Source organism: Crocuta crocuta, unplaced genomic scaffold (assembly GCF_008692635.1).
Source record: "Crocuta crocuta isolate KB4526 unplaced genomic scaffold, BGI_CrCroc_1.0 scaffold282, whole genome shotgun sequence".
NCBI lineage: Eukaryota > Metazoa > Chordata > Mammalia > Carnivora > Hyaenidae > Crocuta > Crocuta crocuta.
Genome location: NW_027529174.1, coordinates 6,819,026 through 6,845,146, shown reverse-complemented (window position 1 = coordinate 6,845,146; position 26,121 = coordinate 6,819,026). Strand labels below are relative to the sequence as shown.

Below are 26,121 nucleotides of genomic sequence, written 5' to 3'. Positions count from 1 at the left end.
TTCATCATCACTAGGTCAACTTCATCACTGCTTTAAGTATCTTCTGGAAACAAACAATGCTGAGCTGGATTATAAAAATGACAATGTACAAACTTTTACCAAACAAAATCAAACAATTAAGTAATTTTTAGGTTTGATTGTTGGCATACTCTCCTGCTTCTCCACCACACATATTAGGTCACTAAACTCATATGGATCATGACATAGATATTTATATAAATAATGGAAAACAATTATAGAATAATCTCATTTGACATATTATGCTAGGTGGCTCTTAAAATTAATTATTGCAGGAGATGACTAACTTGTCTACATGTTTCACAAGGACCTCGGTGACAACGCTGTGAGCATCTGTGGATGCCACATTCCAGTACTTTGTCACAACTATCTCCACAAGTTGGCACATCTTCTGTACAAGGCAAAGAAAACTCTGAAAGCAGACAAAAAGTCAAAGTTAATAAGATATGTTACTATAAAGCACTAATAACATGCCATATTCTTTTGACTCCCTAAAGAATGACAGCCCTTTCAGACTGAATTTTTGTATGTACATAATTTTAGAAACAGTTAAATTTTTTAAATTTATTTTTAAGAGAGAGGGAGACAGACACATAGTGTGAGCAGGGGAGAGGCAGAGAGAGAGGGAGACACAGAATCTGAAGCAGGCTCCAGGCTCTGAGCTGTCAGCACAGAGCTTGACGCGGGGCTCAAACCCATGGACCATGAGATCATGACCTGGGTCAAAGTTGGAAGTTTAGCAGACTGAGCCACCCAGGTGCTCAGAAACAGTTAAATTTAATAAAAAAGAATCCCTAGTAAGAAAGTTTGTTTTTTAAAAAGAATTTGACACATGACAAGTTACCATCCTCAAGAAGCATATGTTTATGAGCTAACCCAGAAATCCTTCTCTAAATAAAAGAGTAAGACCATGTACATCTCTATGAAGAATTCTACAATACACAGATTTATATAAGAAAAATTTGTTCTTAACAACCTCACAGGATTAGAAAAAAAAGAAAAGATGCAGACTTAAAAACAGGAAACTAATCTTTAACATAAACATATTAAGACAAGTGTTGCCAATAATCTCCTAAATACGTGTGCTGGTCCTGCTGGTGCAGAGTCAAAGTGGACTCAGACTACAACCTTATATGCTTATCTCTAAGCAGCCGGAAGTTAAATTCATCTGTAACCTAATACACAATAATGGTAACAGTCTATGATTATGAGGTTTCCTTTATTGCCAAGAACTACACCAAATTCTCTATGTGCATTTTGTCATTTAATTCTCTTTCTCTGATAAAGAAGGTACTATGACTGTCCCTGTTTAACTTTAGAAAAACTATTATTTCGTAAATGTGGCTTTGAACCAGGATATGCCTGACTCCAAAGTCTGACTTCTTAACCCACCAGACTATATTGTCCTTTCACCAAATATAAAGAAATCTAATATCATATTTGTATTATTACTGAAATTACATTATGAACTCCCAGAGAAATCTAATTTAATTAGGAAAGTACTCTAGTGAGCATGATAATCATATTCCATTAAAGATTTTTTTAAAAAGTCTCACTTGACTTCTGACACGGACAGGACCTCTTCCCAGATCGAGGACATTCTCCACAAGCACCAGCATGGCAGACTTGCTCACAGGTATGATTACCACATGGCAGTGTTTTTCCACACACCTAAAATAAAATGCAATAAGTAAGAGTGAAGGACTTAAAAGCTAAAAAGACTTTGTGCATGACATATCTCCTTTTTCAATCAGAAGCAACTTCTTTATGTTCTTCCTATTAAGTTTTGTACCTTACATACACACACACACACACATTTCCTGCATACCAAAGAGTATATTTTAAAAATAAAAGGAAAAAAGTACATATGGCTTCACATGGCCATCTACCAAAGAATTCCAAATGGTACTAAATCCATGTCAATCTTGGACAATCTACAAAATCAATGCTACTTCCTCAATTGGATTAAGTCAAGAAGAAGGGAGTGGTGTCAGTTCAAGAGAAAGGAAAGACAAGGAAGGCGGGACAGACAGCAAGAAGCAGAGCATGTACATACTGAATCCAAAATCAACAAATCGCTATTAATTTGAAAAAGAAAACTTCTCCCAGTAATTAAAATTATACTAAATTGGAAAACAGTTTCCTAAAACATGACTATAATCCACTGGAGTCACCATTCTTCTCCTTTTAGCTGGCTAACCCTAATGAGCACCTCCACCTGCTTATGCTGGCTGCGGTCTCCACTCCCCAGCCCCCGAGTGCTCAGGGCCTTACTTGATCACAGTGCCACAAGGGACTGGCGCAGCTCCTTTCAGCAGCTCGTTTCCCACAGACACACTTTTGTCTACTGACTCTTGGACAGGGAGGACAGTTTCCTAAAGTCATGATGATAAATTAGCATAGAAACATTTACAAAAACAATAAACGCTGCTTTGACTTAAAAAAAATTTTTTTAACGTTTATTTATTTTTGAAAAAGAGAGAGACAGAGCATGAGCAGGGGAGGGGCAGCGAGAGAGGGAGACACTGAATCCGAAGCAGGCTCCAGGCTCTGAGCTACCTGTCAGCATAGAGCCCGATGTGGGGCTCGAACCCATGAACTGGGAGATCATGACCTGGGCCAAAGTCAGACACGTTAACCAACCGAGCCACCCAGGGGCCCCAACACTGCTTTGATCTTTTACCTGAAAAGTCAAAACACCTTAGAGGTATGACCTTTTACCTGCATGACAAGGACTCTCACATTTATGTTGTCCACAAAGCAACCTGCGCCCACATGGCTGCTGACAGGACCATTCCTTGGCACTGCATCTCCGAGGGATTGGTTTTGCTTTCTTACAGTAACAAGTAGTTGTCACCATCTTTGGACAAGGAGGGCAGGGACCTAGAATCCAATGAAAGGGAAAACATAATTATAAGTCAACATAAAACTTTCAATCCCTACATCTACCGGTAAAGCTGTCTTTAGTGATACTATTCAAAACCATTCCCTTCTAATATCTTCTTACTGACATGTAAGTTCTGAGCTAAACTTTCACAATTTTTTTTTTTTTGGCCTCAACATAAGAAATAACATCCCACAAAGAATTAGAAGTGTAATATATAACTCACCTGGATGACAGAGGAGCAAACACTTATGGCCACAAGGAGGTTTAAATTCTCTCTCACATACTTGGCCACATGAATGAGGCACAAGCCATGGGTCTAAAGGTGGATCTTCTACTTTTCCACAGTAGCANTTGTATAAAAACACAAATTTTGAAAAAAAAAAAAAAAAAAAAAAAAAAAATTATTAAATTAATTTCATTTTTAAAAGTGACAAGAGACAGGAATATAAATATACTTAGTAGAGTATACTCAATTCTATGTTAATGTACCACCTACTCCATCTTTATACTAGTAAGAAACAAGATTTTACAAAAGCCGTTTTTGACAACCTAGAACAGCTCTGTCCATTATAATTTCTTGAGATGCTGTAACTGTTCCACTACCTGCCAAGTCCAGGACAGTAGACATTAGCCACATATGACCAGTGAGCCACTAAAATGTGGCTAATATATACAACTGAGAAAGAACAGAAATTTTTGTAATTTCTCAAAATTTAAATAACCACATGTGGCTAGTTGGTACTGTATTAAATATAGTTAGAATGAAACTACAAAAAAGAAAGCAACATTAGCTGTCTACTAAGCAGATGAACTTTATTCTTGAGGTATTCATTCCAATTTTTATAAAGCTCAATGTTTTAAAAGTTTGCTTGGATGATTTGCAAGTAAGTAAAATATACTGGCAACAGTGAACAGAAGACAGAAACCAGATTATAGGTAGGCAACACAGCAGCAAGAGCTTGCCTAAAATCTAGAATTAAAAGGGAAAATATTTTAAAGTAAAGAATGAATGTTTCAACATCTAATACAAAATCGATATATTCCAAATGCGGCTAAGTCAAAGAAAGTTCAAATATTGTTTCACATTCTCTGCTAATTTTTACCTAGCAAGATTTTTAAAAAAGCACTATTAACCTTCAGTTCTATCAAATTCACTTGTAGATTATAGATCCCTTCATTCTAAAAAGATGTTCTAACCCTTACTATCCCGCAAGTGAGTATAGTTAGTATACTATACTGGAAAAAGTTTCACATCATCACTTTCTTTTGTATCATATATATTCTCCTTGTCCTGAGAACACATTCCATTCCCAAAATAATACTTTTTCAAAAAATATTCAGAATAATCAAAGATGTTTATTCTTGTACTCAAAAATCAAAATTGCATCTAGACATTCATCTAGAATTTTTTTGGAAGAGTTATAATTTTCCTTTGCTAAAGGAAAAATGGCTACATTCCTCTAAGCTAATGTGGAGGGGCACGTATACATTAAATAAGCCTAGATATGGAGGACTAAAAAGCAACTCACAACACCCTAATACTGCCCATCAGCAGTGAGGCTGAACTGTTCCAGAAGACTGGGAAAGATAAGCATATTATGTGCAAATGCATGTGTTATTTAAAATAATGACATGCAATAATGAAATATAATTATGCCATATCTTATTTATAAACAAACAATATCTTAGTAGAAACATATATTTTAAAAGTTTGAATTCCACTAAAACAACCAATTTAAAACTATTAATATTTTTATCAAGTTCTAGCTCAATCTTGATGAGGATTAACCAAAATCCAGACTAGCCATTGATTTTCTTTTTTAAAAAAGAGGAAATATAGAATGCACAGTTGATTTGGTTTTTTGTTCCTTTCAGATTTAAGTGAAGAGTAGCAGTTCATTCCTCTCTTAACTGGTACTTCCCCAGCACTGTGGCAGAATGACCTCTTAAAATAGAAGTGAGAAGAGCAAGGGTGATAAAAAGTATATAGAAGGTGGGGCGCCTGGGTGGCTTAGTCTGTTAAGCTCCCGACTTTCGCTTAGGTCATGATCTCGCAGTNAAGTTTAAATCTCTAAAACTAAGCCAGAGTATCTAGTTCAATTCTGTACCTATTGAACACTGAAATTCTCCCACAAATAAATAAGATGCAGTAGCAAAACAAATATAGACTGAAATTTTAAAACGTTTCAGAGAAGCTAATATTCATTGAGGAGAAAATAAATAATATCTCTAAAAGTAGTATTATAAGAGAGAACTCAGAATAGAAAAACCTCTGAATTCAGAAGTCAGAAATCCTAGGTTTCAAATCCTGGCTTCACCATTTAGGAGTAATAAGATAAGGCTGAACACAGCAATTTGCTTTATCAACTTCAATATCTCCATTATTGACATGGGACTATAAACCTCACAGAATGTTGAGAATTATTTTTCAAAGTAATTAGTGTGTCTAAAATGTTTTTTAAAAACTAGACTACCACAGTTTTATAAATGCATCAGTACTGGTAGTAAAAAGGGGACGTCAGATATTACGGGTCCAGGTTTTCTGAGGTCTGAATCTTACACAATTTGGGGGCCTCTGTTAAGAAAAAGTACTTAAAATTACAAATGTAAGTTATGAAAGTGATATATGAACACAGAACCCCTGAGTTTATGCTTCATTACCATGACAGTAAACCTACCCTCTGAGCTGCCAGTATGGATTAATTTTTTATTATCTTTATTTAGCATAGATACAAATTCTCTACTCTCCAATTCTTTCTGGAAATGTAACAGAAGTTCCCAATCAAATATTCATCAACAATAAGCATACTAATAAATAAATGTGGAGAAACTGGTTAAGACTGGATAATATACACCTGCAGTTTGAGAGATTTTGGAGATAAAACTAGGAAGCCTATGATCAAAATACATGAGATGACAGTCTTTTACAATGTGATACTAACTAATGTGTACTAATAGTAACTCCAGAAGAGAAATAACTCTTAGAATTATTAAGGATTCTAGTCCTATAGAATTTTAAAGAAATTAAAGTTCCTTAAAAAGGATAATTAAGGGGGCGCCTGGGTGGCTTAGTCGGTTAAGCGTCCGACTTTCGCTTAGGTCATGATCTCGCGGTTCGTGGGTTCGAGCCCCGCGTCGGGCTCTGTGCTGACTGCCAGCTCAGAGCCTGGAGCCTGTTTCAGTCTGTGACTCCCTCTCTCTCTGACCCTCCCCTGCTCACGTTGTCTCTCCCTCTCTCCTAGAAATAAATAAAAAAAACATTAAAAAAAAAAAAGGATAATTAAGGAGTCATTTTGTGGAAGAAAGTCTGAATGATTTATTAGTTTCTGAAAAGAACAAGTAGTTACACAAATTAGAAAAAAAAAAAAAAGCCATTACCAAAGTACCTTAACTTCACAGACCAAATGACTAATTGAAGGCCCAACACGGATCCTGAAACTGCCAATAAAGCAACTTACGAGCTATAATTTTCATTTATTTTACAACTTACTATTCCAACTAAATTAGCAAAAAGTTACCATGGCCAAGGATAATCTCTCTTTCCAAAATCGTCATCTGTCAAAGGAGAAGATACCAGAAACTGGCTATCTTTAGCCCACTTCTGAATACAGGGCATGTGAAATATACAAAAACATCCCGAACAGCTCCAAACCTAAGACAAAGGTATCAGAAATTAACACACATGCAATGATTTTCTTTCATAATTCCACAATACTTTAAAATGTGTATCACATTATTTTGAAGGGCTACTTACGTATAAAAGAAAAAAACTTTTCCTTCCATTCTAATAGAAGAAATAAATGTTCTTCTTAACTATTTATTTAAGTATAAAACACTTTGAATAAAAATACTAATTATCCCAATTCATTTCTTTCTTTTTTAATAGTTTATTGTCAGGTTGGTTTCCATATAACACCCAGTGCTCATCCCCACCAGTGGCCCCCTCCGTGCCCATCTCCCCCCTTCCCCCCCACATCCATCAGTCCTCAGTTTGTTCTCAGCATTTGTCTCAGTTTGTCTCTCATGGTTTGCCTCCCTCCCTCTCTCCAACTATTTTTCCCCTTCTTCTCCCTCATGGTCCTCAATTAAGTTCCTCCTAATCCACCTATACGTGCAAACATATGGTATCTGTCCTTCTCTGCCTGACTTATTTTGCTCAGCATAACACCCTCAAGGCCCATCCAGGTTGCTACACATGGCCAGATTTCATTCTTTCTCATTGCCATGTAGTATTCCATGGTATAGATAAACCACATCTTCTTGATCCATTCGTCAGTTGATGGACACTTAGGCTCTTCCCATGTTTTGGCTATTGCTGAGAGTGCTGCAAAGAACATTGGGGTACATGTGCCCCTATGCATCAGCACTCCTGTATCCCAATTCATTTCACTAGAAATAACTACTTACTAACATTCTGAATCATCTCCAATGATGANCCACGAACTGTGAGATCATGACCTGAGCCGAAGTCGGACACTTAACTGACTGAGCCACCCAGGCGCCCCTTACAAACTTTTTTAAAAATCAGGTTATGTTGTTCTGATATGTAACTTTATAGTCTTTTAACATACTATAAGCATTTACTGTTATTAAATATGTTCATACATGATATTTACAGCTGTATAGTATATCATGTAGATTTATATATTGTCATTTATTTAACCAATTTCTTGTTAGGCATTGGAAAGGTTATTTCCAATTATAAATAATGCTACCAAGGAATCCTGAAATATAGCATGTACATNTTTCCACATAACACTCAGTGCTCATCCCCACAAGTGTCCTCCTCCTATATATAAAAATTTAAAGAACACTACAGTAGTTTAATTTTTAAAACCTGCCAACATTTCAATGACAAAAACCAATTCCCCTTTCATTTTAACATATGGCAACTATTCAATAAAATCAGACATGTAGCACAATGCATAATCTGGCAGCAGCATTAAAAAAAATAAGACAATTTCTTAGTTTGAGTTACCCCCAAAGCAGTGCCTGAGTAAAGAACTAGGATGCAGCAATGAGGGGACAAAATGGAGAAGAGAGAATACTAATAAATGGTAAATTGCTGCGCTGATTATCACTAAGGGCCAACGTTCAGTCCTATTAGGGACCCTCTGGAGAACCATGTAAGACACATCTCAGATTACTCACGCCCCAACCCCTAGCAGGGAGGAGACTGGGATATTTATCCACCAATTAATTCCATGTAGAATGCCCATTAACTCCCCTGTGCTTGTGCACAGTGCCTGTGTACTGGCCGAGTCCATTCCCAAGAAGAAAGCATTAAGGATAAAAAAATAAACCCACACACACAGCAAGTGTTTAAGGTGGGACTATAACCACATGCAGAAAGACTATTCATCCACAGCACCTGAGATCAGAGTCAGCCAACCAGAGGTGACTCTGGACAACAAAGGCACATGCCATCTATATAACCTATCCATGTTATTCTGATTCACTCTACACGACCAATTCAACTCATCTGGCCTGATTTTCTGTGTCTAGGCAATGCTGCTATATAGCAGATTAATGTGAATCTAAATGCTGAGTCTACCATATTCAGTGATTCCTTCCCCTCAACTGCTTCCTTAATGTCCTTTTAAATTTATTTATTGATAACTTCACCATTAGACCATAGCAGCACCTCTAAGTCCATGAGTTATATCTGAATCCATCTCTCCCCAATGACCATAGCCATTTTCTAGTATCTTCAAACACAAGAGAAGCTCACTCCAGGCTCTACTTCCTTGAAGGCAGGGACCATATCTACCTCTTTTTAAATCTGCTGAAAGTTGTTGGAATATAATGCATTTTAGCATTTCAGAATTTGTGGGAATCTCTAAACTACAGATGCTACACTTTATCAAACTGACATGTACATTAAAACTGAAGATACTTGCTTCACATATTAAGAGCGCTAAAAATACTGGATCCTCATTTAGAGGTAATTTTTTCAAATTCAGATTTACAAAATGAAGATCAATTCATAAATAAAATTCATAAATGAAGCATTTTTTTAACAAAAATAAGCAAAAGAATAATAAACAGTTAAATACTAGAAATGCAAAATAAGATATTTTGGGAAGATGCATTAATTTAGATAAAGAGAAAAACTTACTGCTTGGTTTCTCTTCACTGAAGCAATACAAATTAAGCAAGTCATGGCTCCTGCTTGGAAAGCTTCATGCACGTACTGTTTGGTTCGCTCTAATTCACGCATATCTCCATCTTGAAATTTAAAAATTAAAAACTTCATGTTAAGCAACATCTGAAAATAATACAAACTCACTAATAGCATCACATTAAGTGAGAACTGAAGCCATATCAATTGCTTGAAATACAGTTGAAAAATGAGAAGTTAAAAAAAAAAGCAACCAATGAGCTGTCAAAAGGTCACAAAGTGCATACATTAAAGAACAGTACATCTGCCCTCTCTCAGAACGTCCTCGCCTTTACTGTTGTTACAGTCCTTAGAATTTGGTGGGAGCAGAGCCAGAGGCAAGAGGGGCAAGCTGTCACGTAACTAAGGGAAAGCAAACCTAAAAGCAAAGTGAAACTGGAAAGTCAAAGCTCAGCACAGCCATTTAGCCTAACTGTAAGAATGTGTGTTGAGATATAGTATATTCTTAATAAAACTTGTTAAATGAAGTGATCCTGAGATCGTTACACTGTAATAACCTTGTATCATTAAATTATGTTCACAACTTTACTTAAAAGGGGAACATGAACTTCTTAGAAAATATTACCAAACTGCATTTTCTGTAAGCAATTACAGAGCATTTATTTGCTAGCCACTATACTATCTGTCTTTTAGTGGGATTAAATGAGCTATTTTTATCTTCATTTTACAGATGAGAAAACTGAGGCGAGAACAATTAAGTAACTTCAGCCTGACTGAGAGTGAGCTTACTTAACCACGATGCTATGCTGCCGCAAAAGGTACAAGAGATTCAATAAATAACAAGTAACAGCAAAATGAAAGACTGAAAAACTACCTCAAAGCATACTATCTTTAATATTCTGAGTCACTTTAGTGTGAGAGAAATGAAAGTACATACCTTTGGTACAATAAATATTCCTCAATAGAGGTTAACAGAGTCTCGAAGAAAAATAGACAAATATCATGGCAATAATATGGTTCAAAACACCAAAGAGAAAAGTTAAATAAAAAAGACACATGGCTAATTCTTTACTTTCCGAAATCACCCAAGTACGCATAGTACACCCAAGTACATAAACTTGCCCTACTTTGCTAACTTGATCTATAAACATAATTTAGAATATTAATCAAAATATACATAAAATCACTCCCGCAACTATAAAGTATTATAAAATTACTAAAGACAATTGTTTTATTTTAAATAAACATTGAAGTTTAAAGAGTATTCTTAAAGGGAGACTCAGTGATCCCATTTTGTGAGCTGCCTGTGCTTTTCAACAAATGTACAACTAACCCTTGAATAACCGTGCAGTCAAAAATCTGAGTATAGCTTGTGACTCCCTAAAACTTAACTATTAATAGCCAACTATTGACCAGAAGCCTTACTGATAACACAATCTACCAACATATTTTGTATGTTGTATATGTATTACATGCTGTATTCTCAATAAATAAGATAGAAAATAGTAAATGTTATTAACAACATCATAAGGAAGAGAAAATTCATTTACAATGCTGTACATGTATTTATTTTAAAAAATACACATATAAGTGGACCCACACAGCTCACGTCCAGGTTGTTCAAGGGTCAACTGTATAACATTTTAAATTTTACCTAATGTAACAGCTCACACATAAAATAGAATTTGAGATATGATGAAACAGGCTTAACAAAATAAAGTCCAACCTCACATTTATAAAATTCATTTAAGATTTCTTTGAAAATTGTATTCAAGTTTGGCTGTGGGATTAAGTATACTGTCCAAGATGTCACAGTGGATAGCCTTGCATTTTAAAAAGATCACTCTGGCAACTGAAGAAAGAAGAGTCTAAGGAGGCCAAGACTAGAAGCCTCAAGTACCAGTTAAGAGGCAGCTACTGTAGATAAAGCAAAAAATGACTTTCAGCAAGTTACCTATTTCTGTCTCCATTTTATCATCTTTAAAATAGTAATAATAGGGGCACCTGGGTGGCTTAGTCGGTTAAGCGTCCGACTTTCACTTAGGTCATGATCTTGCGGTTCGTGGGTTCGAGCCCCGCGTCGGGCTCTGTGCTGACTGCCAGCTCGGAGCCTGGAGCCTGTTTCAGTCTGTGACTCCCTCTCTCTCTGACCCTCCCCTGCTCACGCTGTCTCTCTCTCTCTTAGAAATAAATAAAATTTGAAAAAAATAATAATAAAAATAAAGTAGTAATAATAGCAATAGTAATATCTACCTCATAGTTAACATGGATTTAATCCACAAATTAAACAGCTGTAGGGAACTGAATTAGGCAATAATAGTATGTAGAGAGAGGAAGAGGGGAGTTAAGAAATATAGAAACTGTAACTCAGCAGGGCTTGGTGACAATTAGATTGTGCTGCTTTTAAACACCAACATTCAAAGGCAAGAGTGCTGTCTTTGATGAGATGTGTGACGTGGGCAGCGGCGGGGAAAGTACTGGATGAGACACACTCATGGTATGTCTATGCCATCACTGAGCCAAGATTTCTGGCTTGGGTGGAAAAATTCTGGTGCTAACTGAAGTAAACAAAACAAGTAAACAAAAAGAGAAGAAACAAATTCTCTTTCAACAGATGCTCAATGGGCTGATGGTTCTTGGGTCAACAAGATAGAGACGCCCATCAGGAAGGTGCCCATGCAACTCTGAATTTGAAAGAAGTGTCATGAAAATACAAAGGCTGGACTCAGACAAAAAGAATGAACTTTGGCAAAGTTCCGCTGTTTAATTCACTAAAGTGCGATGGGACACACCTCAATACCTTAACATTTATTATTCTTAAATCAAGTAATAAGATTTCCTTCCTTGGATACAGGTAAAGTTGAGAACACAAAGGAACAAGAATCAAAATATTTATGGATTTGACATAACAAAAAAACGTAAGAAAAATTACCTGAACACTTTAAGATGAAAGCTAGACAAAAATTAGTAACTTATAAATAAAAAATGTTTTTCAACACTACAAATAACTGAGTTACAGCGTTGAATTTTCTATTTAAAAATAAAACTTCTCTCTATCTAGAAATATTTTAAGTGAGGTCCTCTTCAAGTGGGAAATTAAGGTTACTTTCTATAATGTCTTCTAGAAGCAAGAAACTTCCTAACCTTAAAGTAACTTTTTATCAACTTACCTGGCCAAGCCAGTTGATAAAGGTCATACTTTATCAACCTACAGTGGCTGAGCCAGACTTTAAGCTGTCTAATCTCAACTCCTTAGCAGATGAGGTAAATCTACTTGACGGTGTGTGGCCTCATGATGCCATCAGAACACTCAGGCAACTCACGGTGATAACATATGCCAGCACCTTTCCAATAATGACATTAAGTACAAAATGTGAAAACACTTGGGGCGCCCGGGTGGCTAAGTCAGTTAAGCGTCCACCTTCGGCTCAGGTCATGATCTCAAGGCTCGTGGGTTTGAGACCTGTGTCGGGCTCTGTGTTGACAGCTAGCTCAGAGCCTGGAGCCTGTTTCGGACTCTGTATCTCCCTCTCTCTCTGACTCTCCCCTGCTCACACTGTCTCTCTCTCTCTCTCAGAAATAAATAAATTAAAAAAAATTTTTTTTTGAAAACACTTAAATTTCAATCTACTTAGCCCCAAATCCTTCAGAGCAGCATCAATGTGGCCCTCGCTCTCATACACAAATGTGGTATGAAGGGTCACCCAGGGGGTGCCGGGTCAGCTCAGTTGGTTAAACTTCTGACTCTTTTCTTCTTTTTTTTAAAAATATTTTTATTTATTTCTGAGAGACAAAGAGAGAGAAGAGAGAGCACACACGCACAAGCAGTGGAGGGGCAGAGAGAGAAGAAGAAAGAGGATCCAAAATAGAGTGTGTGCTGACAACAGAGAGCCCAATGCGGGGCTTGAACTTAAGCTCCCAAATCTTGATTTTGACTCAGGTCATGTTCATGGGATCGAGCCCCGAGATGGGTTCGGCATGACAGCACAGAGTCTGCTATGGATTCTCAATCTCTCTCTGCGTCCCATCTCCACTTGTGGTCTCTCTCAAAATAAACATTTTTTTAAAAAGGGCAAACCAGATACACACACAGCATTTAATGTGACTGTACACATCAAATACGAGAAGGCTTAGCTTAAAAAAAAGTATGAAATCAGAAGTTTTATAAGATATAATATAAAGGAATAAAGTTGAGAAATGAAATTGACTTCAAAACACATTTAACATGATGAAGAATAGATTTAAGGGAGTATTTAAGCCCTCCAGCCCAACCAAATCACAACTGGAGACAACTTGACCCCACACTTCAGGGAGCTTTGACATCCCCCTCCCAGAACCTAATGAACTGCCAATTACACCGACAGAAGAACTTCTAAGTCTATTAAGGGACACTGCCATTTATTTGCTCTGTTGAAAGATTAGTGTTCTACATCATGTAACTCAAACAGATTTAGCACAAAAATTCAACTCTACAGTATAAAAATGCTCATTCTTAACATGCAACAACTATTCCCTATAGACTAAAGTAGCTTTCTAAAAGTGAGAATTATGGGGCACCTGGGTGGCTCAGTTGGTTGAGCGTCTGACTTCAGCTCAGGTCATGATCTCATAGTTCCTGAGTTCGAGCCCCACATCAGGCTCTGCGCTGACAGCTCAGAGCCTGGAGCCTGTTTCAGATTCTGTGTCTCTCCCTCTCTTTGCTCCTCACCCACTCACGCGGTCTCTTTTTCTCTCTCTCTCAAAAACAAACATTAAAAAAAATTTTTTAATGTATAAAAGTCAGAAATATATTTTCATTGATGTCAAAAAAGTCAATCTAGGGTGAGCTAAGACAGCGAGAGAGTAGTACCCTAGACTGGTCTCTTCCCTGGAACACAACTAGATACTATCAAATCATTCTAAATACCCCAGAAATCAACCTGAAGACTGACAGAACAAATTCCACAACTAAGGGGAAAGAAGAAGCCACACCAAAGAATAGGCAGGGCGGAGACCTGGTTTAGGGGAGAAATAGATCACAAGTACTGTGGAGGGGAAGCAGCCCTGGTCTCAGAGAATGTCATGAGAGAGAGGAGTACATAGCAGACAGAATGCACTAGAAAATTTCCCCCAAACCAGCTAGGAAGATGAGGGGCAGATTTTCATGAGTTCTTGCAACCAGTGGGGCTTAAAGGCTAGAGTTGTAAAGGCCATCGGGCTTGGCTGGCACCGAGGCCTGACAGCACTGCACTGCTCCCGGGGAGAAGGCAAGCAAACCGCCTGGGGGCAGACAGTGTGGTCACTGCAATCTGAAAAACGCCTGGGGCACACAAGGGATAATTATTCACTCCTCTTAGAGTACATCCTTTGAGAGGCAGTGTTCAGAGATGGGACAAAGGAGCCAGCGGGTGCCATTTCCCTCCCCCACCCCTCAGTATAAACACAGAGCCACCTGTGATAAAGCAGGGCAGCACCAACATGGGCTGCCTAACCTGCTTATACAAAGTCCCACACCCCTGTGCTCTGGCAGGACTGACCCTCTCTGTCAAGCTTGCTTCTGTCCTCGCACAGCAGAACTAGAATAAACCCTGCCCACACCACATCTCCTGACCAGAGTTCTGCAGAGCTTCAGTTCTAGGGGAAGTAGTATCAGGTCTCATTTAACAAGCAGACCAGAGCACACATAAGTAAAACTTGCCACATTCTGGCTAAGGCCCAAACCCTGCCTGCTGCAGGCAAGGATAGCCTCTGCAGACGACTGGCCTGAGAACGCAGGGTCAGGCAGCGCACACCAGAGACACTCCCTGAAGCGCTAGGCCCTGCACACTTATATGACCTCTTCTTCATAAAGCCATTACTCTCAGAAGCAGGAAACCTACAGCCTTTTCTAACACACAGAAGGCGGCAGAGACTTAGACTAAATGCCAAGATGGAGGAATTCATCCCAAATGAAAGAACAAGATAAAGTCACAGCTAGAGATCTAAGCGAAACAGATATGTAACATGCCTCATGGAGAATTTAAAGCAACAATCATAAGGATACTCACTGGGCTTGACAAAAGAAAGGAAGACATCGGGGAGACCCTTAGTGCAGGAATGAAAAGAGTTAAAAAAGAATCAGTCGGAAATGAAAAATACAGTAAGTGAGACTGGAAACAGGCTTAATGCAATGAAGACAAGGCTAGAAGAAGCCGAGGAATGAATGAATGACATAGAAGACAATATAATGAAAATAATGAAGTTGAACAAAGAAAAAAGAAGAATTATGGATCACGAGTTATGACTTAGGGAACTCAGTGACTCCATCAGATGTAATAACCCTCATATTAAAGGAGTCCCAGGAGAAGAAGAGAGAGAACAGGGGGCAGAAAACTTATTTGAGGAAATCATACCTGAAACCTTCCCTAAACCATCCAGATCCCAGAGGCACAAAGAATTCCCATGGAAATCAACAAAAGCAGGCCAAATATGCAAAATACAGTGATAAAGAAAATATCTTAAAAGCACCAAAAGAAGTCCTTAACTTACAAGGGAAGGCCTATAAGGCCGGCTGCAGAGTTCTCAACTGAAACTTGGCAAGCCAGAGGGAATGGCATGATAGACTCAAAGTGCTGAATGGCAAAACTCTGCAGCCATGAATACTCTCTTCAGCAAAGCTATCAGAATAGAAGGAAAGATAAAGAGTTTCCCAGACAAACAAAAACTAAAGGTATTCTTGAGCAAAAAATCAGCCCTGCAAGAAATATTAAATAGGACTCTTTGGGTGAAAAGTAAAAACCAAAGTGACAAAGAAAGGATCAGAGAAAATCTCCAGAAACAACGACAAAACAAAAAATAAAATGGCAATGAACACATACCAATAATTCCTCTGAATATAAATGGACTAAAGGTGCCAATCAAAAGACACAGAATATCATAATGGATTAAAAAAGACAAGACCCATCTATATGCTGCCTATAAGAGACTCGTCTTAGACCTAAAGTCACCTGCAAATTGAAAGTACGGGGATAGAGAAACATCTATCATTCAAAAGGAAATCAAAAGAAAGCCAGTAGCAACACTTATATTGGAAAAACTAGGCTTTAAACCAAAGACTGTAACAAGACATGAAAACAGCACTATATCATAATAAAGGGACAATCTAACAAGAAGATCTACCAACTGTAAATATTTATGCACCCAACAAAAAGCACCCAAATATATAAAATGGTAACAAACATAAAGGAACCCATTGATAATAATACGTAATATTAGGGGACTTTAACACCCCACACACATCAATGGACAGATCATCTAACAGAAAGTCAACAGGAAAACAAGGCTTTGACTGACACATGGACCAAATGGACTCAACAGATATATTCAGAACATTCTACACGACAGCAACAGAATATACATTCTTTGCAAGTACCCATGGGACATTCTCCAGAACAGATCATATAACACGTCACAAATCAAGCCTTAAGTACAAAAAGGCTGACATCATACCATGCATATTTTCTGACCACAACAACACGAAACTTGAAATCAACCACAAGACAAAATCTGGAAAGACCAAAAATATATGGAGGTTAAAGAAGATCCTACTAAAGAATGAATGAGTCAACCAGGAAATTAAAAAAGGAAATAAAGAAAATATGTGGAAACAAAGGAAAATGAAAATACAATGGTCCAAAACCTTTGGGATGCAACAAAAGTACTCCTAAGAGAGAAGTATAGAGCAATACAAGCCTACCATAAGAAGCAGGAAAAATCTCAAATAAACCACCTAACCTTATATCTAAACGAGCTATAAAAAGAACAACAAAGCCCAAAGCCAGCAAAAGACAGGAAATAAGAGAGGTTAGAGCAGAAGTAAATGATATAAAAACTAAGTAAGTAATATAACAGATCAATGAAACAAGGAGCTGGTTCCTTGAAAAAATTAAAACCGATAAACCTCAAGCCAGACATATCAAAAAGAGAACAGACCTCAAAAAATAAAATCACAGACGAGGAGAAGAGATCTCAACCAAAACCACAGAAATACAAAAATTACAAGAATATTATGAAAAACTACATGCCAACAAATTGGAGAATCTGGAAGAAATGGATAAATTCCTAGAAACATATAAATGACCAAAACTGAAACAGGAATAGAAAACTTGAACAGATAAACAGGAAAGAAATTCAACAGTAATAAAAAAAAAAAAAAATCTCCCAATAAACAAAAGTCCAGGGCCAAATGGCTTCATGGGCAAATTTTACCAAATATCTAATGAAGAGTTAATACCTTTTCTTCTCAAACTATTTCAAAAATAGAAAAGGAAAACTTCCAAATTCATACTATAAGGTCAGCATTACTCTGCCACCAAACCAGATAAAGATCCACTAAAAAAAGAACTACAGGCCAATTATCCCTGATAAATATGGATGCAAAACTTCTCAGTAAGAATACTAGCAAACCAAACCCAACATTACATTAGACTGATTCACCATAAACAAATAGAATGTATTCCTATAAGGCTGTAAAGGTGGTTCCATATTGCAAATCAATCAACATGATATACCATATTGATAAAAAAAAAAAAAGGATATGAACCATATGATCCTTTCAAAAGATGCAGAAAAAGCATCTAACAAAATACAACACACAATACAAAATACAATAAAAATCCTCAACAAAGTACATTTAGAGGGAAGATACCTCAACATAATAAAGGCCATATATGAAAAACCCACATCTGAGATCATCCTCAATGGGGAAAAACTGAGAGCTTTTCCTCTGTGGTCAGAAACAAAACAATCTGACCACCACCATATTACTTAACATCATAATGGATGTCCTAGCCACAGCAACCAGACAACAAAAAGAAATGAAAGGCATCCAAACTGGTGAGGGAGAAGTAAAATTTTCACTCTTCACAGATAAAATACTCTATACAGAAAACCTAAAAGACACCAGCAAAAAACTGCTAGAACTGACACATGAATTCAGTTAAGTAACAGGATACAAAATCAACAAACGGAAATCTGTTGCTTTTCTATAACTAATAATAATGCATCGAAAAGAATGATCAAAGAATTAATCTCATTTACAATTGCACCAAAAACAATAATACACCTAGGAATAAACCTAACCAAAGAAGTGAAAGATCTGTACTCTGAAAACTATCAAATGCTGAGGAAAGAAGCTGAAGATGACACAAAGAATGGAAAAACATTCCATGCTCATGGATTGGAAGAACAAACATTGTTAAAATACCTGTATCACTCAAAGCAATCTATACATTTAATGCAATCTATCAAAATACCACCAGCATTTTTCACAGACATTTGTTTTCACAAGCAATTCTAAAATTTTATGGAACCACAAAAGAACCCCAAAAGCCAAAGTAACCTTGAAAAAGAAAAGCAGGGGCGCCTGGGTGGCTTAGTCGGTTAAGCGTCCGACTTTCGCTTAGGTCATGATCTCACGGTTCGTGGGTTCGAGCCCCGCGTCGGGCTCTGTGCTGACAGCTCAGAGCCTGGAGCCTGTTTCAGTCTGTGACTCCCTCTCTCTCTGACCCTCCCCTGCTCACGCTGTCTCTCTCTCTCCTAAAAATAAATAAAACATTTAAAAAAAAAAAGAAAAAAGAAAAAAGAAAAAGAAAAGCAAAGATGGAGGCATCACAATTCCAGACTTCAAGTTATATTACAAAGCTGTAATGATCAAAACAGTATGGTCCTGGCACAAAAACAGACACATAGAACAATAGAACAGAATAGAAAACTCAGAAATGAACCCATAACTATATGGTCAATATCTCCAACAAAGCAGGAAAGAATATCCAATGGGAAAAAGTCTCTTCAACAAACAGAGTTGGGAAACTGGACAGCAATACCCAAAAGAATGAAACTGGACCACTTTCTCATACCATACACAAAAATGAATTCAAAATGGATTAAAGACCTAAATGTAAGACAGGAAACCATAAAAATCCTAGAGGAGAAAGCAGGAAGCAACTTCTCTGACATCAGCATAGTAACTTCTTACTAGGTATGTCTCCCAAGGCAAGGGAAACAAAAGCAAAAAATGAACTATTGGGACCTCATCAAAATAAAAAGCTTCTGCACAGCAAAGGAAACAGTTAAGAAAACTAAAAGGCAACATACAGAATGGGAGAAGATATCTGTAAATGACATATCTGATAAAGGGCTAGTATCTAAAATAAAAAGATCTTATAAAACTCAACACCCAAAAAATAAATAATTCAATTAAAAAACAAGCAGAAGAAGGGGCACCTGGGTGGCTCAGGTGGTTGAGTGTCTGACTTTGGTTCAGGTCATGATTTCATAGTCCATGAGTTCGAGCCCCACGTCAGGCTCTGTGCTGACAGCTCAGAGTCTGGAGCCTGTTTCAGATTCTCTGTCTCCCTCACTCTGTCCCTCCCCCACTCACACTCTGTCTCTCTCACTCTCAAAAATAAACATTTAAAAAAAAATTAAAAGTAAATAAATAAAAAACAGGCAGAAAACATGAACAGACATTTCTCCAAAGAAGACATCCACATGGCCAACAGACATGAAAAGATGTTCAGCATCACTTACCATCAGAGAAACATAAATCAAAACTACAATGAGATATCACCTCACGCCTGTCAGAATGGCTAAAATCAACAACACAAGAAACAAAAGGTGTTGGCAAGGATGTGGAGAAAGGGGAACCCTCTTACACCATTGGTGGGGATGCAAACTGGTACAGCCACTCTGGAAAACAGTATGGAGTTTCCTCAAAAAGTTAAAAGTAGAACTACCCTACAATCCAACAAGTCCACTACTAGGCATTTACCCAAAGAATACAAAAATACTAACTTAAAGACATACATCCACCCCTGTATTTGTAGTAGCACTATCTATAATAGCCAAATTATTGAAAGAGCCCAAATGTCCCTTGACTGATGAATGGATAAAGAAGTTGTGGTTTATATATACAATGGGATATTACTGAACCATAAAAAATGAATGAAACCTTGCCACTTGCAATGATATGGATAGAGCTAGAGTATTAGGCTAAGCGAAATAAGTCAGTCAGAGGAAGACAAATACCATATGATTTCACTCATATGTGGAATTTTTTTTTTAATGTTTTATTTATTTCTAGGAGAGAGGGAGAGAGACAGCGTGAGCAGGGGAGGGTCAGAGAGAGAGGGAGACACAGAATCTGAAACAGGCTCCTGGCTCTGAGCTGGCAGTCAGCACAGAGCCCGACGCGGGGCTCGAACCCACGAACCGCGAGATCATGACCTAAGCGAAAGTCGGACGCTTCACCGACTAAGCCACCCAGGCGTCCCTCATATGTGGAATTTTCTAAACAAAACAAATGATCATAGGTGGATAAAAGCAAGACGCAAACCAAGAAACAGACTCTTAACAAGTTGATGGCTACTAGAAGGAGGTGGGGGTGGGGCTAAATAGGTGATGGGAGCACACATGTTGTAATGGGTCCCGGGTTTTATATATAAGCACTCAATCACTAAATTGTACACATGAAACTAGTATTACACTATATGTTAACTGGAATTTAAATAAAAAATTTAAAAAATCAAAATTTAAAAGACTATACAGCACCTGTCTGAGTAGTGTAAGTTGTAAATGTATTAGCAACTATTTTTCCCTGTTTTCCTTCAAAATCTTCATCTCCTTCTTCTTCAGAGGAAGAGCTGAAGTGTTCTTCAACAAGTTTTTTGGCTGCAGCTTGATTGGCCTTCTTGATTTCCTCAAATTTCCTTTGAGACATGAGCTCTGTTTAAAAGAAAAAAAATTAGTTTCATTTCTTCAAAACAATCTCTAAAAGCACAGATTTAAAGTCACATTTGGAGCATTCTGCTTTGCTTTATGCACACACACAAAAAAAGCATTTTCAAGTTTCTTGTCACATAACTAAAGAGAATACTACCACTGGGGCACTTGGATGGCTCGATCAGTTGAGCAAGCCACTCTTGATTTGGGCTCAGGTCATGATCCCCGGATCATGGGATCCAGCCCTGCATCAGGCACCTCGCTGAACATGTAAAGAGATTTTTCTCTCCCTCTGCCCCTCTCTCCTTGCTCACGCTCATGCACCCTCTCTCAAATAAAAAATAAAATATTTTTAAAAAAAGAGAATACTACAATGAAAACTTTCACCTTTTTAAAATATCCTGCTAAATGCAGCAAATTGTTCTAGAAACAGTGACTAACAAATCAATTAAAAAATTATAAACATATGATAAAAGCATCAAAAGACTGTAATCAACCCCAAAATAAGGACATTAAAAAATTTTTCAATGGGACGTTTAAAAACAAATGAAACACAGTGATTTTTTTTTTAATTTTTTTTTTTAATGTTTTATTTATTTCTAGGAGAGAGAGAGAGACAGCGTGAGCAGGGGAGGGTCAGAGAGAGAGGGAGACACAGACTCTGAAACAGGCTCCAGGCTCTGAGCTGGCAGTCAGCACAGAGCCCGACGCGGGGCTTGAACCCACGAACCGCAAGATCACAACCCAAGCGAAAGTCGGACGCTTAACCGACTAAGCCACCCAGGCGCCCCTGAAACACAGTGATTTTTAAGAGGTGGGAAACATGCCAACTGAGAACACCTCAGAATCAGTTAAAGCGGGTGCTTTCTCAAACGCTCCTCTCCCCACGACAGCCCAGCCTTGCCTGGCCCACCAAAAATTTTGCACAAACAATATTCACTGCATACCCGTTATTTTATAATCTGCCCTTAGAAAGCTCAAGGACTTTGTGCCTTTATTAAAGTGTGGTCATAAAATATGTATGTTTAACATTAATCCACACAGAATGTTGCCAATACAGAAAATGTGGTTCTTAAAACAGCTTCATTCCAAAAAGAAATGTTAAATAAATTGATTAGTTCTTCCACTATTCTCTTTATCGCTGACTATACTTCTCATGTTGTTACCCAGCTAAATAATAACACAAAAAGAATTAGATCACTTCATAGTGTATTCCCCACTACTTAGGGGCAAGGACCAGAGGAACTTTAAGCACTAAGTAACTATTAAAGTCTTATGGACAAGAACCACAGTTTTAAGAAAGGAGATCCAAACACACTGAATTGATCTGAATTTATTAGTGTCCCTATTGAGAGGATTTTAAATATACTTATTTAAAATTGTAAATCACTAATTTAAAATTAAACTGTATGCTTGAAACTGATAAGCCACTACCAGGATAAACTTTTTTAATCTGGGCAGTGCATTTGTACTTAATGGTGTTTTTATCTCTTATTCCCTCATGAAATCAAAATTTACATCTTAAAGCCAGTTTAGGTGGGGATTATTTCAGCATTTCAAGTAAAACAAAGAAATGTATACAGTGCCTTTAGAAGAATCTTTGCGTATTAGGAAAAAAGTAATGGCTATGAGACATAGGCCTCAAAACTTGATGTGCAATAAGAGAGATGATAAATGTCCTTAATTGTGGAAAAATAGTACTTAAGGATACATGTATTTATTTATTTATTTAATACATTTATTTATTTATCTTGAGAGAGACAGAGACAGCACGAGTAGGGGAGGGGCAGAGAGTTGGAGAGAGAGAATCCCAAGCAGGCCCTGTGCTGCAAGCTCCAGCTCGGGCAGATGCAGGACTCAAACTCCCGAAACCTCGAGATCATGACCTGAGCCGAAACCAAGAGTCAGTTGCTTAACTAAGACTGAGCCATTCAGGTGCCCCAAGGATACATTTTTTAAAGGCTGAATCAGAAGATATCATAAAAATGTCCATAACCCGATCAATGTGTCCACATAAGAGCCGCTCAAAGAAAGGTGACACAACAAACTTCCTATGGACATTATTTCTCACAGTCAAATCTCACGTATACAGGGAAGAATACTTGCTTTTCTACTATCTGCAAAATCCAAGAAATGTTACCGAAACTGTTCTTGGTCTCCAACTTGCACATTTCAGCACCACTCTCATAAACTCATAACTGCTACCGGAGGGGAAGGGGTGGGGGAATGGGGGAAAGAGATAACACGGGTTAAGGAGGCCGCTGGTGTGACCAGCACCGGGTAGGTATGGAACTGCTCCATCACGATATTGTCTGCCTGAAACTAATATAACGCTGTATGTTAACTATATTGGAATTAAAATAAACTCAGTGACTGCAACTTATGAGAATAAACAACTTTAAAAGTAGCTCGGGAAAAAAGGCACTCAAGCTCAACTTGCTCCTTCCCTCAAATAATATACTCAGACAAATAAATTCCAAACATAAAGCTAAAATGATTTGGGGGATTATATCCTTAGCCTCATGCAATCCTGCCTCAGCCCTGACAATTCGGTTGCCTGAGGGTTTTCAGGCTCCACCCAAACAGCCTTGAATGAAGGATACTGACATTCCAGGGGCGGCCGCATCAGGTACATCCGGAAAAGGACAGGAAATATGAGAAAAATACGAGAAAAATACCTCAAGCTCAAGTGCTCACAGGGCACAGACAACCAAAGGTACTAAACTAAAGCAATCTGGCAAAGATGGAAAATGATAACTGGCCCCGAGATAGGAGAGCCCCCGTGAAATGGAGTGCCTGAACAGGCATTTCTGCAAGTCGACTGTTGCCATGCACAAAGGCAATGAAGCCACACGATCCTATTTTAATAAAAAAAGTCATGAACCAGATTTTTATGGGATTTTAAAGAGAAAATCCAAAAATCCTAAATCCTGCTGGCGACCAATTCAGGTTTCAAGGACTGCGTTAACCAAACCAAACTACAGGTTAAATCAGAACCCTGCACCACAATTTGCAACTTTGGTCTAGGGATTCGGTAGGCAAAAAAGAATAAAGAAAAGAACGCCGGTCAGAAAAGGGACGCTGATTAATGGCAATTAAAATGAAGGTGAAAGAGGTAGATGCTGGGAATCTGCCTAGAACGCCGAAATGAGTGGCTTCCTACACGGGTCGGAGAAGTAGGGGCAATACTAAACTCCCGAAGGAGAAGGAAGTAAGTGAAGGAGGGCAAGGGCAGGGAGGCAGTTCTGAGTCCGGAGTGCCTTCCTACGTCTCCCGGCGGAACCGAGGACGGAGTCTTTCTCACCACCGGCTACGGAAGTCTGCGGGGCTTCAGATCCCGCGGGGCTGCGCCGCGCCGAGATACCTGCAGCCGCGGGGGCCGGGGCTCCTCTGGGGCCGGGGCCAGGACCGGCAGCGCCCATTGCCCCCTTCTCTCGGCCCCCTCCGGCGCCGCGAAGATGGATTCCGTTTCCCGAAGAGGGGGCCGCAGTGGCCCGTCCTCGGGCTCGGCCTCGGCCACCGGCCACCTGGCGCCAGGAAGCTTCCATCCCTGCAGAGGAAGAGGGGGAAAAATGAGTGGGAGGAAGGTGAGCGCAGCGGGGGAAAAGGGGCAATGGGGGAAGCCAGTGTGAGCGGCGGAATGAGGAGGGTCCCCGAGGGGCGAGGACCAGGTTTGAGAAGGTCGCGGCCCTGTTACTAGGAGGGCGAGTCCCCGCTAAGCCCAGGTTCAGGAGATGGACCGGAGAGGCAGAGGACTAGACAGAGAAATGGACCTCAGGGCAAGGAGCATCCAGCGCCGCAGAGGGAGGGTCCGGGACAAGGGAAGCGCCTCCTCAGCCTCAGAGGGAGCGCAGTGCGGATAAAAGTAAAGACTGACCCCTCGCCTCCCGCCGGAGACCAACTGTAGTAGCAGACCCCAAGGAAAGCTACGTCTTCTTACCGACGGCGCCCGCCCCGGGTGACTACAACTCCCAGAAGCCCAGATCCACTGCCCACAGAACGCGTGGCATCGCTAACCACTTCCTTATCCGGGAGTGCTTCGGGGAGCGAGTGTTGCTCAGAGCGCGTGCGCTGACTTGCACCGGGGCTTCGGAAACTACAATTCCCGGCGTGCTCTGGGGCTTGGGCGGGGTCGTCGCCCAGAGAGGGCGGAAGATTGGGAGGTGGGCGGGTCCTAAGAGTTCTCAACTCCAGAGGATACTAAATCCTTCCCACCAGTACCTCAAACCCAGTTGGGTATCCCAGCCCTATCAGAGTGGCCAAAATTGACTAATCTCCAGCCTTAGCCTTGACCCCAGGATTTCAGGTGGCAGGAGAATTCTCAGTGACGGAGATAAACAATGAAAACACATAGGGGTAGAGGAATAGGGAGGGAAAGTTTGGGGAGTATTGCGGGAAAGTGGCTGGAATAGAGACAGCGCCCTTCCGAATTGCTAAAGCGATATAAAGGATAAGTCTCATAGTTTTTTATAGTTTACAGTAAGGTCATGAGGGAGGCTGATTTTTACCTTCATGACAGCTCCCTAAAGTAGATTTTATTACAGAAAGTAGTTGAGAGCCATGACCTAAAGTAGACTGTGCTGATTTTTCCAATAAGATAAACTGTGCTGAGCGCTGAACAGGGATCCTGCTTGAGATTCTCTCTTCCCCTCTCTCTCTGCCGCCCACCCCCACTCTCAAACATTAAAAAAAAAAGATAAACCAAAAACTTGGGTCTCTGACTGGGATTAAGAAATATATTGATTGCTGCTTGGAACTACCGTCTATATACAACTCTTCAACTTCAATTCTCTATATTAATAATAAATATCTAAAGTTTAAATAGTGTTTGTTAAGTGCCAGACACTATTCAAAGGGTCTTAATATAAATGTATTAACTAATTATTCACAATAACCCTATTTATTCCCAGTTTACAGCTGAGAACACTGAAGCACAGAGAGGTTAAGTAATCTGCCTTTGTTGATACAGCTAGCAATTGTTATCATAGATACCATTTTTTAAATTGGAAAACAAAGACAAAATTNACGAACCGTGAGATCATGACCTAAGCGAAAGTCGGACGCTTAACCGACTAAGCCACCCAGGCGCCCCTCCTGACCTATATTCTTAAACACCATGCCATATGATTACTGTATAAACGTACTTAATGTTTACCTAGAAATTCCAGTTACTTTTAGAGGACCTAATCAAGCAAAAATACACTCACATAATGAGAATGCTTCCACTGCCATATGACAAAATAAAAATTTATAAACATAATTATTTTGGAATCAGAAATAATCATATGTGTTATCTGTATCAGGAAACTATTATAGAATGATAGGAAAGTTGTGCAGTGAAGAGCTGTGTATCATA

At 38.8% G+C, this 26,121-nt stretch overlaps 1 protein-coding gene across 1 annotated transcript in view; it reads right to left on the bottom strand.

Annotated features, from left to right (window-relative positions):
* NFXL1 (nuclear transcription factor, X-box binding like 1) overlaps window positions 1-24,709 on the bottom strand; it is a 79,206-nt gene extending 54,497 nt beyond the window's left edge. The window contains exons 1-10 of the mRNA XM_077757732.1: window positions 24,643-24,709; window positions 24,070-24,315; window positions 20,595-20,768; window positions 9,024-9,133; window positions 6,424-6,557; window positions 3,129-3,256; window positions 2,740-2,901; window positions 2,293-2,393; window positions 1,575-1,689; window positions 306-430 (exon numbers count right to left, since the gene is read on the bottom strand). Coding sequence (XP_077613858.1) covers window positions 306-430; window positions 1,575-1,689; window positions 2,293-2,393; window positions 2,740-2,901; window positions 3,129-3,256; window positions 6,424-6,557; window positions 9,024-9,133; window positions 20,595-20,768; window positions 24,070-24,313 — 1,293 coding nt within the window. The 5' untranslated portion in view covers window positions 24,314-24,315; window positions 24,643-24,709. The remainder of the gene's footprint in view (window positions 1-305; window positions 431-1,574; window positions 1,690-2,292; window positions 2,394-2,739; window positions 2,902-3,128; window positions 3,257-6,423; window positions 6,558-9,023; window positions 9,134-20,594; window positions 20,769-24,069; window positions 24,316-24,642) is intronic.
* Window positions 24,710-26,121: the final 1,412 nt, after the last annotated feature.